This window comes from Lepisosteus oculatus, chromosome 2, assembly GCF_040954835.1.
Source record: "Lepisosteus oculatus isolate fLepOcu1 chromosome 2, fLepOcu1.hap2, whole genome shotgun sequence".
Taxonomy (NCBI): domain Eukaryota; kingdom Metazoa; phylum Chordata; class Actinopteri; order Semionotiformes; family Lepisosteidae; genus Lepisosteus; species Lepisosteus oculatus.
The window spans coordinates 60,234,215-60,252,774 of record NC_090697.1 but is presented as its reverse complement, the minus strand read 5'-3'; the positions used below and the strand labels follow the sequence as shown (position 1 = coordinate 60,252,774).

Sequence of the window (18,560 nt, the reverse complement as noted above, 5' to 3'; positions counted from 1 at the left end):
GTCAACTTAATGCTTTGGAACTGTCATTGTTTTGGTAATTTGTGGATGGTGTATGGCTTGTTAATGTCATCCCAGGTCAAAGGTTGAGAGTTGCCTTAGTGCTTATGGGAAACCTGCTCAATGGAGAGTAGATTCATGGTTTTTACTGGTACTAGTTTGTACATCCATGTTGACTGCTCACTGCAGGAATATGAATTGTTATGTCACATAGGTCATTTATAGATGGATTTCCGCACAGCATGAATTTAGTTTTTGCAGACCTCCAATTGATCTGAATAGATCTGTCCTCTGATTTGATTATTAGAATAATGATCCTAAATGCGATATTTCTTGCTGGTAAATGTTCCGATTTGGGTCCACATAGGTGGTCTTGGATTGAAGAATTAAAAGAATGAATTTGAATCGACTCAGGACTCTATGTGAATCTCTTTCAGTGTACAGTAAGAAATACTGTTTTACAGTGCAGTGAACAACTTGATATCTACAGTATGCTCACTGATAGAATTATAGGACCCCTATCATATAAGCTGTTGAGCCTCTGTGAGCAGAAATCAGAGGTGGAACAGGTTTAAGTATGTATTCTACAAGATTCCGATATATTTTCAGTGCAGTACTTATTCTTTTATCAGAATCTCCTTCAGTTAAGTTTGTGAGGGGGGTGGGGATTTTGGGGATTGAAGTGCTCATTATACTTAATTATTTTACGTGGACTTGAGATCTTGTGAAAAGTCTGACAAGGTGATGATTATTAGAACTCTGTTTCTAATGGCAGTACAATATTTTAAGAATCTCAGTTTTTGTGAAATTGCAGCTGAAAACAAACAGTATCATTAGACTAGATAGCATACAGTGGTATTACTTTCAGGTTACATTTGTTTTCCTGTTAAACATATAACATTTCTGTGGTCTTTTGTAATTTTGCTGGATTGGATTGACTTTGTGTATCTGAAAAAGGTCTTGTCAAAAGTATTGCAGAGACGGGCTTTGGAAAAAGGGCTTTTAGCAATTTGTTCTCCATTTTTTAAACCACTTATTTCAGCCAGGGATCGGTAACAGAATTGGCAGATGATTTCACATGATTCTAGTAACAGAATCAGTGGAAATCTGTTTTGTGGACAATACTTGTGATGGTGTGTCTTCAGACTTGCATCTCTACAGTTAACATTTTAGCATTAGTAATTGCTTTAAATTGCATTGTAATTTTAGATTTAAAATAGTGTCCTTAATGATAATTAGTTTTGAAAAGAGATCCTCCACCTAGAAAAGACAGAAAGGATGCAGTCTTGTCTTTTTAAACTTAATTGTGAAAAAACAGGCTCCGGCTTACAGTCACCATCATGTTGTAAAACTAGAACACTAGAAAACATAAACATGAAGCCAGACCAAAATTTCTTCTTGCTTTGTGCCTGTATGCCTTTGCAGATTCACACACAGTCAATGTGAGGTAGTTCAAATTCAAAGGTTCAGAAGTTTGTTTTTAAATCATTGAAAATACTCTACAAAATAACTTATGCAATACCTCGTGCTTAAAGGACCCAAAAAACCATACCCATACCAAAATAACTGTCTTTATTTTGCCAAGCTGAAAGAGACCATATCCCAAGTAAAGGTAATTATGCATAATACACACTGCTGAAATCAATTTTTTGTCATGTTCAGTTTCTATTAATTTAGTTTTTTTTTTTGGTGTGAACCGACTGCTGTTTTAGTTAATGGCCAGCAGGTGGTGCGAGCGCTGCTGCCTTTCACCCAAGTGTGTGTCAGTTCAAAACTGGACATAACGCCAGTGATGAAGCAGAGCGCCTTGATTTATCAAACTTTAAATTCACAGAGTTGCAAAAACCTACATAAAATTGTTGTGCCTCAGTGAACATGTCTCTTCGTTCCTGAAGTTCAACACAATGCCATTTAACTTGGGTAAAGTATTGTATAAATGGTTAAAGTGTAGTATGTTTAAAATATTTAAAATCTGGTATGTTTGAGATGTTATGAATAAAGAAGGAAATGGCCTTTTTTATACTTTATACATCAACCTCAATGGTGTTGAGGCCTAAAAGAGGCTGTACAAAGAGAGAATTTGTTCAGCATCGTAAAAGGCTGTGCCGAATGTCTGTTGTTTTTATATTTCTCTCTACATTTCCCAAGTTTCTCGCAACATTCAACACGCATGGTGCAAGGAAAGCTAATAATAGCCATTTTGAGTTTTTGTCATCATTGATGAGTTTCCTTCATGTGCCAAACTGTAATGCAAATGCCCATTAACTATTTTAATTATCCCCAAATGTTTTATCTCTGTTGATGGTACGTACAAAAATGCACAATTTTGGGTTTAAAACACAACAGAATATTATTTGGAGAACTATTTTGTGTTTTTTTAGCAATTTGTTCTCCCTTTTTTAAACCACTTGTTTCAGCCAGGGATTGGTAACAGTGATCGAAGTACTATATAAAACACTGCCGTTTACTGCTGTATTGTGATTTAATTTGTGCAGATATCCTACATTATCAGTCTTGGGCACATGGTCCTCTCCAGCAGCAGAAACACTTTGCTTAGGTCATTGCTCATCACATACACTTGTCAACCTTTTTCAAAATCATTCACATGGTACTTATGAGTATTTTTTCAATGTGCACTTTGTGTCATATTAGAAATTAGCTTAGCATATCACACTTTTAGAAAGCCACAATGAGCAAAAAACATTCTTGCTACTGTGATGGTGCACTCTACAATAGGGCAGCTGTCTTTCATAAATAGTACATTTTGCTTTCTTGATTTATCCTCATACAGAGATGAATGAGCGTTTTTGCTGTGTGTTACGATGTGTTCTTTTTGCCAGATGCTTCTTTTTTGTCAAATACCGTTTTACTTCCTTGTTAAGGCTGCTCAATTTGGGTCAGAGGCTTTCAAAAATCAACTGTTATTCCACAAAATCAATATTGTCAATAAAAAAGAACAATATGTCTTTGACTGCAGATATTTAAGTTAAAATTGCTTATCATGAAACTCAATGGTATATTTTGCAGGTTGTGGTCTTGTTTTTTTATTTTTATGTTTAATATTTTTAAAGAAGAGACTATTGTGCTGTTTTGAAGAGCCCATGTGACATTTATGATGAAAATGGAGCAGTGGAGTATAAGGGTTCTACCCCACTGGCCCATCAAGTGCTTAAATCGACCTCTGGCTGTGACCTGCGATCTGATCAAGCTCACTCTCTTCTGAAAGGGCAGGCTTTGAAGTCTCTGCTGTGCTGTGGATTCACCTGCAGCACTGCTACTGTATCTGCCTGCTCCAGCCTAGAGCTTCATCTATTAATGTTCAGCTTCAGTTTTTGTGTGAGTTGAGACCATTCTTTTCGCACTATAATGATGACCAGGGGCAGTGTTCTCTGTCATTTCTTTATGCACTGAGCAAACTGGAGTGTCTTATGGGCACAAAGGCCGGTGCTTTGCGCAACTGGGAGTAAATCTGTTAAATTCGGATATGCCCAAAAAGTATCTAAACATCACAGTAGAGTTTGTAACACACTTTTATTTAGTTTACAGTGGCATAACTCCAATTATTCTTCCTAATCGCATAATCTTGCTAGGAATTACCTATTTAGATAATGCAGTAATGTTTGCTTTGTCCCTACATTTACTGTATCTTGTATTATGCTTGAAGAACAACATATTTTATACTGTTTTAGTTTACCTACAGTACAGTAGATTTAGAATAGAGATACATCTGTGACCTGTATGGAACTTGGATTTTGGCCCTTGAATTCTTCACTGATTGTTCCTTCATGAAAGAAGTCTTCATAAATAAAAGATAACCTGATTAAACATAACTTAAAGACATAATATATTATAGTAGTTCAGGTGGGTATAATATATTATATATGTGGATTAATTACCAATAAAATCCAATAGTAAATGTGACCATGTTATTAAGTATGTGAACCCTTAGATTAGACCACCTTGAGTAGCAATGGCTTCAATTAGACATTTTCCTGTACCGGTTTAGCAGCCTCTTTGACTTTTATGAATTTTGGTTCATGCTTCCTTGCAGAACTGCTTGTTGCTAGTGCTAGGTAAGGGTTTCTTTGCATGAACAGCTCACTTTAGATCCTTCCATATTGTAGCCAAACATTAAGCTTTTCACATAAGAGTGTATATTTCTGTATTATTTATATATATCACGGGCAGAACGGTATGTACATTTACACATGGTGGTTCAAATGGAATTTCGAGTAAGTGTGTGACCTGCAAAACAACAAGCAGAGGTAGAGATTAGTAGGGAGAACAACAGTTTTGGCCCGTGGAGCGCAGTTGAGATGAAGGTGGTGCTGACTTCTATAGATGGCATACATAAAAAATGCACCATAACTAGAATGTTATTTTTTCTTATTTTTAATTTTGAACATGGAATTAACTTCTGCTTATAACTTTATATGTATTTATATACTGTATATATACAATACACACACTACCCAGACCTTTCCCACTGGTTAAGCTGATTCTTGTTTGCCTCACTATATACTTTTACAGAGCAGCTCCTAGGAGAATTACATTAAATGCCTGATAAAATCGATTAATGACTTAGTACATTTTTTTTAAGAAGTGGGCGTAGAAGTATATAAAGGGGCTTTATGTTATTATTCATGCTATTCATCCTACCCTTTATTTGAGATTAGCTGAAGTTGTTATGAGACTGGAAAGCCATCTGGGATTTCAGTTTCTGCGATAATAGGTAATATTCTGTGGAAGAGGTCTCCTGGATTACCGAGGAGACGTGCAGCTGAAGTGAAGGTGGTGGCCGCTTATCAATGCCAGCTGATCTGCCAGTTCATTTAGATGACACGATAAGTTTAATTGCTCTGGCTGTTAATCAGGCAGAGCAGCCCACCTCTCTCCCAGGGCATGTTCGATTCCAGGCACATATCTTATCTGTGCCTGTGACAGGGGACAGGGGCGGAGGAGAACCTGAGGAATCAAGCACACTGTCTTTTTCAGAAGCATGAGCAGAGTGTCTGGTATGCCTTTGGTTGTGGCTTAGAAATTTGTGTCAGAGTGAACAGAGTGAATTTTATTTTTTTGTAAAAACAAGTTACGAACTTAAAAAGTAGCACTACCCCCCACCAAAAACTATCCTTGAAATAGGATTTATTTTCTTGTGTTATTTTTATGTCATGTTACTATCTGAAACCAGAAGATAAAGGTCACCACAAACCCATAACATTACATTCTGTAATTGTGATAATATTCTTACCTTTATTCTGAAGCTGTCTAATAATACTTGAATTATTTTAGTTACCAATCTCAATTTCATTCTAATGGAAAAGGAGATCCATTTGTGGTGAGATTGAAATGTCCTTAGTGGTAGTAAATATAGCAATGCTTATTCCCTCTCCTATTATAACGTTCAAACATTTCTAATGATTTGTAAAACTAATTATTTGTAAATTCTTATTGGTGGTATTGGATTGGTTAAATATAGCTTGTGGGTGCAGTAACTCCACATAAATGGACAAGCACTACTGCAGACTGGGGATACCAGAAATGTGAGCGGAGTCTGTGTTTGGCCCACTGGAGAAAGTGAACAGCATCAGTAGGATGTCATATTGATTTCTGAAGTATCCCCAGTATACAGTGCTTGATTCCCATCAGTGTGCTGGTTCTTCATTTTGTTTTCTTCACTTTTATTATACAACTAAAACAGGTTGGGTGGTATTAACTAAATTATGCAAAATTATTTCTTATTTTAAGTTCTTCAGAGGTCCCTGTTCAGAAACATAGCCAGTTTTATTAAGTAATGTGATGTTCAGTTAGTTATAAGTGGGATGGCTAATAGTTTTAATTGCAACAGAACTTTAATCAGCACCATATTTAATGTTAGTAATCTTGGACACATTTTATCTTGCAAAAATCTATATAAATATCTTGCACATTTCGGTAATTTGGTAAACTGTGATGTAGATGTTCTACACTATCTTTATATATAACAACAAAAAAAAAAGTGTACCAGAAAAATGTATGAAGAGTGTTTTATTCAAATGTGTGAACAAGCATAATTAACTTCATCTAGTAAAAGCAAAACTGGGAGCTGGAGCACAGCATACAGTGAAACAAAACAATTATACTTATTTATGCTTTTTTTTGTCCTACAATTTCTATATACATAAAGACTTTACCAGAACATATACAGATTTAAGGTAGGTTAACAACTATATCAAAGACAAGTAGATCCCAAATTTGATTAATATAAAACTAAACCAAATAAAGTGTTGACAATAGACAATACATTAATGTTTACACTAAAGAATAGTTTAATTCGCACATCTTATGAGTTACATATGACTACAAAGTTTGCAAGTTTTTAAATAAAAATAAGACGTTTATGTAGTCGGGCTAAAAGTTGATTTTTAAGCTAATTGATTGTTGATGTTTATCAGTTTCATGTAAAATGTGAAGGGAAGGCCTTTGTACATGGTGGGCAGTGAGCAGAATTTGAAGAATAGTGTCCATAGAATTGTCTGCATCTTTCTTTTTTACACTGTAAGTGTATATAACCTAAAAATGGAACAAAATATTTGTATGAATAGTACTAGTAGTCTTTTAAATATACATTAATGCTTTATTAAATTCTGTGCATGAATGTCAGTGTAAAGATTTATTTTACACAGTAGATTTTATTGATTATATTTTAGATTTTCAGTATAAGCAATCGTTGAAACAACCATGAAACTAAGATGATTTTCTATGGTTTTGTTTAGTTTAGAGTGCGATGATTAAAGATGAGCAGTAGCAGCAAAAAACGGAGACAAAGAGAGCTCAGCTGCATAGTGCAAACTAGGTGTGCACAGTGTACAGTATATTGCCTCAAACACTGTGTTAAGTTTACTTATGCTAGCACAAGTGTGCTAAGGTGACCTCAAATCTGTATTTTTGTATCTCACAAATTAAGATCATGTAACTTGAGAAATTCTTGTACTAGGAAAGTTTTTTTTGCTGTAAGTCAACAGTTTTCTTTCAGTATAACAGTCTCACACAGATGATTCCTAAACAAGTGCTAACTGATGCAGTTGTTTGCTATTACACAAGGTTTATTTACAAGGTTTACACAAGGTTTGCTATTTACACCAAATTTCCGCCCTATGTTTCTTTAAATTACCATAGCAAAAACAGGAAAAAAATAAGGAAAAAAGAAACAGTTCTTAACCTGAATGTGAATTTAGTCAACAGCAGTTGTTACATGGTGGGTTGTAGATCTCATCCACAGGTTGTTGAAGCTCCTCTTCTAAACAGTACCTTTCTAAAAGGTATAGTTTATTTAGAAACTTTGCACATTCCTTTCATTAGCAAAACAACAAATATTTATATTTTCAAGCAAAAACAACCATTGATTTTGGTTTTCCCAAGGTATTGGCTCTGGCAGAGTGGAGTTTTCGTAATACTACCACCTCCCAGAAGCCATTATGAACAGACAGGATAGTGGCTTTATAAGCACTAGGGTCAACATTTCTTTATATTTTCTCAGTATATAATTTTAATTTAAAGTGTTATGTAAGCAAAAAAGACTCATTAAAGCTTATAACAGTTACTTTTCAAGCTAATTTCATTTTTTGTTTGTTTCAAACATACCTTTTAATTCCTGATCAGTTTTGTGTTCAGTCACCTTTTATCACCTTTTCGCCCTGTGTAATCTTACATGTCAACGTATCATGGTATGTTCAACTTTGGGAGATGGGAGGAAATTCTTGTGAAAACATGTGGGAACATGCTACACTACATACAGGAGGTATTGTACTCCAGAATCAATAAAAAATATATTCATGTTGTTGTTATATGTGGACTAAAGTGAAGAGTTAAAAGAGAGTTTATTTATCACATTTGCTTTCTCGCTTTACTTCATCTTCCTTTATCCTGAAATATTCATCTGAGTTTCAGATGTTGTAAGAGGTTTTAAACTTTTGTTTCCTTGTTGAGAGTTGCTTCTTTTTTGTTACTGACCGCCTTATTACAATGGGCAGCAGGCCTTGGAGAATATTGTGAATTATATCAGAAAAGCAAAAATAGAAGAGAACATTCTGGGTCAGCAACATTTCAAGGAGAAAGCTTCCTTCTTTACTTTTCTGTTGCCAGTGGGAATGAGGTGTATGATCACAGCATGACTCATCCAGCAATAGACTCAGAAGCTGGCGGGTTATCTGGTTCTCCCAGAGTTAGGGATTAGTGACGTGATAGGGACCAGATAGGAAGAGGATCTGAAAGAGCAGAGTAGAAGGATGGAGGGGGGTAGACCTCTCAGGCCGAGAAAAGTATTTTCAAAATTTCCTGTAAATTCAGTTTGCTCCTTGAAGGGATATGGAACAGTTAAAACAGTTAATAAATGACACCTCAAAGAAAATACTGTGATTACAGAGCAAGAATTCTTTCTTCAATCCATAATGTAGTCTTCTGCTATCTCTGCTATTTTTTTTTTGGGGGGGGGGGCAATTAGTCTTGTTTGCCATTCAATGTTTGAGTCACAAATTGCAGTTCAATTAGAATAATTGAAGTTTCTAGTTTGTTATTCATTTAACTAGATGACTACTTCCTTAAGCCTTCAAAATTGATATATTGAAAATTCAGGTGCCAGTATTACATTATTATTAATTATTCTCTATCTTTTGTTTTGCAACTTGACTAGGTTACAACAGTGCTCATTTTACAGTTAGAATTTTTTCTTCTAACCTCAAAGGTATTTTTGTCTTGTTAGATTTATATAGTGGCTTCTATTAAGAGGATAGGAATTTTTGAACAACTACACAAATTATTTGAAAACAATGTTGTGGAAAATTGTCAGGACGATTTTGATACTTTAATAAATGGCTTCTATTTTTTTAATGTTACAGAAATAAATCATGAAGATACAGACATTCAGATTTTTAATAAGAGAAATAAAACCTTTTTATGTCTAAAAAAGAAAAAATAGATCTTCAAGGGGTTGTTTTTATCAATGTACAAATAGGTAAAAAAATATTGCATAGGAGTAGTTAAAAAGCAGTTGTATTTATGTTTAAATTTAAATGTTCTTGAGTAAAACAAATATTTATTTCGGGATCTTTCTCTGTTCCAGGGATATAATAAATAATATGGAAAATGGCTTCTTTTTACTAGCATAAAAACTCTTTTGATATTCCTTTTGTGTTTGAACTCGTACCTCTTTTATTTAGAAGACCCAACATAATAGTGTGTTTCCCCTCAGGTACTCAGAGCGCAGTAAGACTAAGTGTGTGGGCATTACCATTGAGACACGGCCAGACTACTGCCTCAAGCGCCACCTCAGTGACATGCTGTCATATGGCTGTACTCGACTGGAGATTGGTGTGCAGAGTGTGTATGAAGATGTGGCCAGAGACACTAACAGGTCAGAGCTCAGGCGCTGGGCAACTGGCACAAAAACTGGCTCAAATAATAAACCATTCTAAACTTCTTAGTGCTAAAATTCTTTCAAGTCAAGATAAAGTTCTAAAACTTTTTTTCAATCAACTGCATTCATACAACATAAGCATCTAATTGGAGCGACTTAATTGGTCTGATTTATAGTGTGCACTCATCACAGAATTCTTCATTTTTGTTGGAATTTGCTCTTTCAGGCATTCATCCAAAATGATTACATTTGAATGTTTCTCTGGGGATTTGTATTATCTGTCATTTGAACACATCACATAATATGACACTTTTACCTTAACATGATCAATGGAAAACAAACCCTAGAGTAGAAATGTTGACATCAATTTATTTAAACTTGTTGAAATGAGGTTTTGATGTAATGTTAAATATAAAACTATTCTCGTAGGTGTTCTTAAGATTATAATTGGAATTTTAGATTTGGTTTTGACTGAGGGGGATGAATAAACTTGGAAATAAATGTCTTTCACTGTCCCCTTGTCTATCTGTCTGTCTGCAGGGGTCACACAGTGAGGGCTGTCTGTGAGTCGTTCCACCTAGCCAAGGATGCTGGATTCAAAGTAGTGGCACACATGATGCCGGATCTTCCTAATGTGGGGCTGGAAAGAGATGTGGAGCAGTTCATTGTGAGTACTAGGGCAGTCTTTAATGGACATACAGTAGCTCAACTCACTGTAGTTACGTGGCTTTTTCACGAAAGTTGTATTAGAGATCTGTGTTGTGTGTGTGTGGTAATGAATTGTATTGAAACCCTTTAGCTTTCACATAAATACGGAGAGACATAAAACAAAGATGAGTATCTGAACCAACAGAATATGTTGCATTTCTATATTTATATTTATGCATATTTATGTTTTGAAAACAATGAAATAGACTTTAATTATGTCAGCTCTGGACTGGTAGATGGTTTAAAAAACAGCTATGGACACTACAAAATGCTAGCAGTGTGCAACGTACTTCTGCAGTAATGTTCAGTTATGTGATATGGGGGTGAGTTGTCTGTATAGTCTTCTGTATTATATTTACTTTGACAGCCTGAGACCATCTCCTCTATGCCATTTTCTTTGTGCTGGCGGAGTAATTTAGTAAACAGCTCCCTAAATGTGGGAAAAAGTTTTTCAATTTTGAAAAAAATTCTGTGGTCCAAACACGTGCCTTTTTTTACAGTATAGTTAAAGAGTTGCCAACTGAATTTAAGCGTGGAAGAAAGCATGTGGTCAGACACTGCATGTTTTGTTTTTTCCTTTTACAAGCTTTAGTGTGAGGGGAAACATTGTTATCAATAATCCCAAAAGGAAAGATAAAAAGAAAGACAGCTGGATTATAGATCTGGCTATATGGTTATATGGTTGTGGGTGAAAGTTATAATTGTGTTATGTGGTTTAATTTATGTCTGGGTGTATTGTTGGTGTGTAATCTTGTGAGATTTAAGGTTCATGGTTTGGGTTATCGTCTCCATGTTATGATTGTAGATTTGAGACAGGGTTATGTTTACCAACACAACTTCCCTTAGGATGCTGTGAAGCCCACTGGGAGTCACTGGGTTTTGGATCCTTAAAGTAGCATGACTTTGGGATATGACTAAAAGAGTTAAGCAATAGGACCGTAGAAGAAAACCCATCAGTAGATTAGCAAAAACGTTACAATGTGGGAAACCACATTTTACCATCTGTGATTAGCTGGTGAAAGGGTTGTCATGGTGCTTCTGTCAGTGATGAACAGGGACATGGCTCCAGGGTTGTAATAATTTCATTGCTCTAAACATCTGGAAAACGTACAAAACCAAAAACAGTAAAGAAATTGTGATGCATAAAATGTGTAAATTGTAAAACTGAAGGGAAGAGAGGATATACTAAAATGTGTTGTAGTCTGATTAGATCATGGCTGGAATACTATGTACTGCAAATTGGCCTCCCCTTATTTTTAGCCTTTCTTAACATTCTTATATGTTCATGGTCTCCACCTTAAAAGAAAGAATAGCCTGGGAATAATCTGGGAAAAATCCACAGAAGAGCAACGAGATAAAACGAGATAAGTTTTGAGGATAGTGGGGAACTATAGATGTTTTACAACATTACTGGTATGAAAAATGTTTTTTCCACAAGTAATTGTCAGTGCATTAAATTGGTTCCCATGATGAATTGTGGAAGTTGAAATGTTGTCCCTTTTTAAATCTACACTTGGATAGAATCACTGAGTTTGTCAGAAAATGTTGAGCAATGATGGCCTCATTTTCATTTTTGTGTAAATGGTGGTGATAAAACTGATAAGCATCTGTGAAACTGCTTTGGCTATCAATCTTAGGTTGTGTTTTTTTTTTTCAAAACTGTTTTTCGTATACATTACACTTTGAAAAAGTTCAAAGTTCACATAGCCTTTGTAGTTTTTATTTGTTGTCGCTCTCTTTCTGTTCCCTGCCAATCCAATATTTCTTGAGGATGAAGGTTTATAGGATGTGCACTCTATTAAGATATGGTTCCATTATCAGTGTGCTAGAGCTCAGTTGAGTAATGGCACTGTCATTATTGCTCAGTCAGAGGCTATACTGCCTTTGAGATCCTGGTGATCTTTTTAGAAGATTTTTTTCCAGTTCCTTGTTCACAGTCTGGGACAGTACAGTAATAGCATCTCCCATCAGCAACTGTCTTAAAGTATTTATTTCTGAAATGCAATATTTTTGAATGAATGAGACTTTTTAAAGCCTTACCTTTGAAACTTAATCATTTTGCTGCGGAACTGTGGACATCATTTTCTTGGCCGAAAACATCTAGTAATTTATCTTTTTACACACCTTGGATTCTTTTTCTTTTAAATGTAACTGGTTACATTTAGCCTTCGTGCTTCAGAGCATTTTCAGAATGTCATGCCTCAAAGCACAATTAATCTGGTTTCGTGAAAGTAATTGTACAAACCTTTGAGGGAAATTTAAAACAATGTACATAGGAAAAGAAATCACATATCATAGTTATAGCTTCCACATCCTGATTCTGAAATTATTTAGTGAGAAATCTTAACCACCTCATGCTATGCTGAATTAGTGTTTGCTAAACTTAGAAGCCAAATATCTCCAACCGGAGATAAACCTCCAGTAAAGGACTACGTAACGTATAACATTTATAAAACAGAAGTGGTGAGAAGGGTGGCAGGTCAAAGGAGTATCTGAAATTCCTTATTCTTTCCTGTGTGATGTCGCATGATTCATAGCTGTGAGCCATGACATTAAAAAAAACACTCAGCCATGGATTCCATAACTCGGTGGGTATAACAAAAAAAAGATCTGAATTTAAAAGGCAACGAATAACTAATGAAGGCAAGTATCACATATATCACAATATTAAAGAAAATGAGACTTGGGCTTTTAGAACTATAGCTGGGTTCAGAACATAGGATAAAGAACATAACCCAGTTTTTAAATGGACATGGTGTTTATATTTTCAATAGCCTGGGGTGTACTAGAGACTGGCTATTACTGAAGATTTATTTTATGGGAATTTTGTGGTTTATACTATACACATTGCTAAAGATAACCTACTCTTGATAGTGCTGGAAAGAGCATGAAAGTAACTGTTCTAAACATGTCCTAACCTCAACACTTAAATGCATTCGATCTAAAGAAAAGTCAATTTGTTACAGGCCTTTGTTACAGTGCATTTACGTCTTGGATACGTTCAGAAGTTGCAATATATTGCAACATAGAAAATTCTTCAGGTACTTCAGAGGATTATCTGTTTTCTTAGTACAGTGGACAATTGCATGAATTTCTGCATGAAGAAAAATGGCCATAGAATTGTTTCTATGTGATGGAAAAGAGTAGAAACTTGCTAAATCACTCCATTGTTCCTTTCACAGCAATGAATATACAGTATGTGTGTGTGTGCAATTCATAAACATGTCCTGGAGGCTGGAGGCTCATTGTCTGTGGGATTTCGTACTCCACCTAGATTCTTAATGACCTAATTCAGCTAATCATTGACTTATCTGGACCAGTTTAATGTGATGTTCAGCTGCTGATCATTTAAAGAGACCTTCTTGATTCTAAACCCTGAAGAACTGGTGTTGTTCATGTTAGGCTTCTACATGCTCAGACATAAGTAGTGTCAAGACAGTGTTATTGTTCCAATATAAAAAAGGTCATATCCTTTAAAAGTAATTATATTTTTGTTATTCTTTGTGTTTTAATGCACTTGACCTCATATTGGTCTTCAGCACTTTTTATCCTACCATTTGTAGCAGTATCACTACGGGTCACTACGCTGAAAATACCATGTAAATATCTCTAGTTGCTGTATTGCATAAAGCTTACTATTCCCTCAATCTAGTGTGGTAGTGTGCAATGAAGGCTGCATAAAACCATAGGAGCACTTCGAAAAGGAAGACAAGTTTTTGTGAAGAGTTAGAATGAAGCAAAAATCTGAAATAATAATAATACAGGTTTCACTTGGAAAATAGAAAACTTTGTTTGGGAGGCACCTTGTTTGCAGAACTGGAATCGTTCTCTGACTGACACAGTGAAAGAGGATTTAAGTCAAGCTCATGCAGGGTGGATCTGAGGGTAATGGAGCAGGTAATGAAGAAATGTGGCAAGAAGTCCAGAGAGAAGAGGGAAAGATGTTATTAGCTGTGCTCATTCTGCAATCGGAATGAGTCAAACTGCAAAATTGTAATATAGAGCTATTATATTTACTGAGTTTTTTTCTCTTGCTGTTACCTTACACACTTTCCTCTGAGTGTTACTGTTCATCAACATTACAAATTGCCTTTCCTCTGTGAGGCACAGTGAACTTCATTCATTTGACAATCTGTGAACGTAGAAGCTTCTATCATTTACATCATTGCAAGACATCACAAGGAAGTGACTGTGATAAACGTTTTCCATTAAAAAACTGCGAATGGGGTTATTTATGCATACAATGCATACTGAAAAAAATCGTACTTTATAGAAATACGAATTTTAAACATTAACCTAAGCTATTTTTCCCTCACCGAAATGTTTTGTCACAATAAGTTACCTGTGCATAAGACACTTAATGGGGTCATTTATTTGGAATACATTTTAAAAATATTGTGTTGTAAATGGGTGGGCTTCATATTAGTGTTATTTTCAAATATTTTATGTTCTTAAAAATAAACTTAAAAATAAACAGAGTTTAACGACAGGAAATTGATTCCAGTTGTCAGATCACGTATACGCATACCTTAGCTTTGTGCAACAAGCAGGTCTTCCATCTACTGCTAATAGAACTATTTGTTCTTTAAAAATGTGTTAAACCCCAAAAATAGAATCACCCACCCATCTTCACCTTATTCCCACAATGTCTATGTATCAGCCACCTTACGGCTTCAGCTTTCATACCATTATATGTGGATAGGGTCCATGCACTCTTTCCTCTGGGAAAACACCAGCTGGGAGGTCAATAACCTATTTTTTGCTAAGTACTTCAGTGCCTAAAGTAGAATTGAACAAAGAAGTACTCACATGAACCTGCAGATTCATTGGTGTCTGTAATGCCAAAGGGACCACTTCGCTAAAGATACTATGTTCTAAAGCCTTGGGAAATCACTGATAGGCTTACACAAGAGTATCTTTGCACCATGATGAATGCTGAGTAATTGGAAAAAAGTCTAGAACTAGACACCCCTGGGCTGGTGGAGTATAAGACACCTATGAAATGAGCCATGTCTGTGATAACTTTATGAGACTTACAAGAGAGTAGACTAAAGAGAGAGAATTTATCTGTGCCTGCACACAGCAAAGGGAAGTAAATCCATCCGACTGCTTCTTTGTTGGAGGTGTCAGTATTTGGTATGCAGAAACAGCCCTGCCCAAAAGACAGAGTTAAGTCCAGACAAGGGTTCTAGTAGAGACAGATTTGATAGGATAGCTGACCGATGAAACTAAGTAAGATGCTTGATAGCTATATACGGAACATGGTTAGTCAAAATGCTGTCGATAACTCTCTTCCGCTGCATGGAAACGCTTAATCTTGTTTCATGATAACAGAGAACACAAAATGATTTCTCTACAGGTGACGCCATCTGTGGAGGAGAAAAAACCAGTGAAATAATTGGCATTTCACCACACAGCCCATTTGTCTAGCACCAGTGACATCCCTCAGTCCAGCTTCGCTATATATAGGGTTAGTCAAAACATTGTCGACAAGCATACAGTGGTGTGAAAAAGTGTTTGCAGTGTTCCTGATTTCTTATTTTTTTGCATGTTTGTCACACTGAAATGTTTCAGATCATCAAACAAATTGAAATATTAGACAAAGATAACACACAGTCAAAGTCCTGACCTGACTCCAATTGAGCTGTTGTGGCATGAAAAGCAGTTAAGGCTTGAAAACCCTCCAATGTGGCTGAATTACAACAATTTTGCAAAGATGAGTGGGCCAAAATTCCTCCACAGCGCTGTAAAAGACTCATTGCCAGTTATCGCAAACGCTTGATTGCAGTTGTTGCTGCTAAGGGTGGCCCAACCAGTTATTAGGTTTAGGGGGCAATCACTTTTTCACACAGGGCCATGAAGGTTTGGATTTTTTTATGCTTTTGTATGCTTGTCGACAATGTTTTGACTAACCCTATATATAGCGAAGCTGGACTGAGGGGTGTCACAGGTGCTAGACAAATGGGCTGTGTGGTAACTTGTTTTGCCAGGCCTAAGTGTGAAGAAGTGCACTGTTGGTTTCTAGGACCAGTGCTATAATGGAGCAGTCAGTACTGTAGGAAGGAAGTGCTGTCTGATACCCTAAATGAGAGTGAGAACTGGAGTTCAGGTGTTACGGAGAAAATTGTGAATAACAACAACAGCTGCAGATTGACAGAGGGAAAGGGGTATTTTGTGAGATATTTTTTGTGACTGATACTTAAAGGGTGAGAGAAAGATAAAACTGGATGCCTCAGAGTATGAATGAATACTAGCTTGCCTTGTGCATAAGGTATTCCATGTGAAAACATCCAAGAGAGTAAGAGCAGGTACTAGTCACAGTGAATATTCCTGTAGTGTAATAGATATTTTGTGGGGAGATTTAATGTGTAAAAAATTGAGAGTATGTGATGAGACGATGGAGGGTAAATGTTAGGAGTTGTGAGAGAGAAGCAAAGAAAAAAAGATAATCAAAAGGAAGAAAGGAAAGGGATCACAATAAGAGGTATGATCCTGAAGGGCATCATTAGAGAATGAGCAAGACACTATGTGAATCCCAAAATGCCCCCAAAAATAATGGAACATGGCTAGCATGAATTACCTTACATGAAGATGTAATGGATTGAGTTCTAGCATTGTAACAACAAATCAACAATGTCAATATGTTGACCTGCTTGAACTAATGTCAATATGTGCTGTGTTTCTGAAGTGTTTCAGTGTAATTTTACAAGTGATGTATTTTGGTTTTTTTTAAATATTAAACTTCTTGTTTTTAATTTCTCCTTTCCCTTCAGGAGTTCTTTGAGAATCCTGCGTTCCGGCCGGATGGGATGAAACTGTATCCGACACTGGTGATCCGTGGCACAGGACTGTATGAGCTGTGGAAGACCGGCCGCTACAAGAGCTACTCACCCAGTACACTGGTGGACCTGGTAGCCCGCATCCTGGCTCTGGTGCCACCCTGGACCCGCGTTTACCGGGTGCAAAGGTCAGTTGTAATTCTGGTTAGAAGTATGCCCAGTGGGAGCTCAGTCTCCTGGCTTTCATTCAGGTTAGTTAATCTAATTATTTTCTCAAATAAACATTTAAAAGGTATTTTGGATGCTTTAACTAATACTTTAATACTAAAAACATTTCAAAACACATAAACAACATTTTGGGAATCTAGAAAGCCTTAATATGTTTATCTAATTGAATAACTTTGTAGCTCAAAAGTTTTGAAAGGGAGGATATACTGGAACTGCTGAAGTGTTAGTTTCTGAATTTATAAAGTTCAAAGACAAATCCTGCTTTGATATGTACCTTGTAGTTAACAAAAGTTAATGTACTACAAAGACTGAGCTATGAGCTGGACTCCAAGGTTTTAAGGGGCATATACGTACATAAATTATAAAAGTAATCTGTTTTAGAATATGTCCTGTTTTAAGGTGTTTTATGTGCTCATGGAATGACAGGATATCATGACAGAGTTACTGAAATGTTCAGCAATAGGAAAGCATCCTATCAGCACCAGAGTGTACCAGCGAGATTAAGAAGTTCCAAACACAAGTATTGTGGAAAGTTTTTATTTATATGTATATAAGATTGTCACACACACAAAAAAAGAAAACATTCTTAGAAATTTGCTTGTTCTAAATATCTGCAGAAAAGTTGGTTATTTCATTTTATGGATAGTTGATTTCTTGTACTTAGCCATATGTAAAAGAGATAGATAGTCTCTTATAGTTGGAAGGATCAGTAACACAATAAGCTTTCAAGTAGTGCTAGAAAACAGCATGTTGCCGTTTATTTCCACTGTCAAGTTAATTGATTGAATCACATTTTCCTGTGAAAGGCTATGTTCAAAAGGGGTGTCTCTCCACAGTGACTTGCTGTGTGTGATAGGAAAGGTCATTTCTGTGGGGTAAGAATATTGATTGTTGTTGACCTTGAATCTTACTAACAGTGCTATCCTCTCACAGAGACATCCCCATGCCTCTTGTAAGCTCTGGTGTTGAACATGGCAACCTGAGGGAGCTGGCTCTGGCACGAATGAAGGATATGGGCACTGAGGTGAGACGTTAGAGATCACACTGTCCTAAGAGTTCAGACAATGTTGTGCTACTATGTATATCAAGCAGAAGAAAGAATATTAAAAATACTGTCCCATAATCCTCTGCAGGGCCAGAATATGGTTCATGTTTCCAAAAACCATCCTGGCCATCTTCAGTTAAAGAAGGTTTTATTTTCTCCAGATGTTTAGGCTGTCTTATATCTATTTCTGTTTGAGTCATTTTCTAATTTTGTTTTGTTTACAGTGTCGAGATGTGAGAACTAGAGAGGTGGGCATTCAGGAAATCCATCATAAAGTCAAACCCTACCAAGTAAGTAGAATTATACTAAAGATGGAGAAAATGTTGAACTAAGCTTATAATTATTTAATATACTTAATGAATATTATTATTTTGTGTAGAAACTTCATACTTATAGTAATAAACGTGAA

General features: G+C 35.9%; 1 protein-coding gene across 4 annotated transcripts in view; it reads left to right on the top strand.

The window, feature by feature from the left end:
• The window catches only part of elp3 (elongator acetyltransferase complex subunit 3), a 41,167-nt gene that overhangs the window by 11,869 nt on the left and 10,738 nt on the right, over window positions 1-18,560 (top strand). For all 4 annotated transcript variants that reach the window (XM_006625697.3, XM_015343550.2, XM_015343535.2 and 1 more), the window contains exons 8-12: window positions 9,227-9,388; window positions 9,932-10,058; window positions 16,873-17,066; window positions 18,040-18,130; window positions 18,376-18,441. In XM_006625697.3, the coding sequence (XP_006625760.1) occupies window positions 9,227-9,388; window positions 9,932-10,058; window positions 16,873-17,066; window positions 18,040-18,130; window positions 18,376-18,441 (640 nt within the window). The remainder of the gene's footprint in view (window positions 1-9,226; window positions 9,389-9,931; window positions 10,059-16,872; window positions 17,067-18,039; window positions 18,131-18,375; window positions 18,442-18,560) is intronic.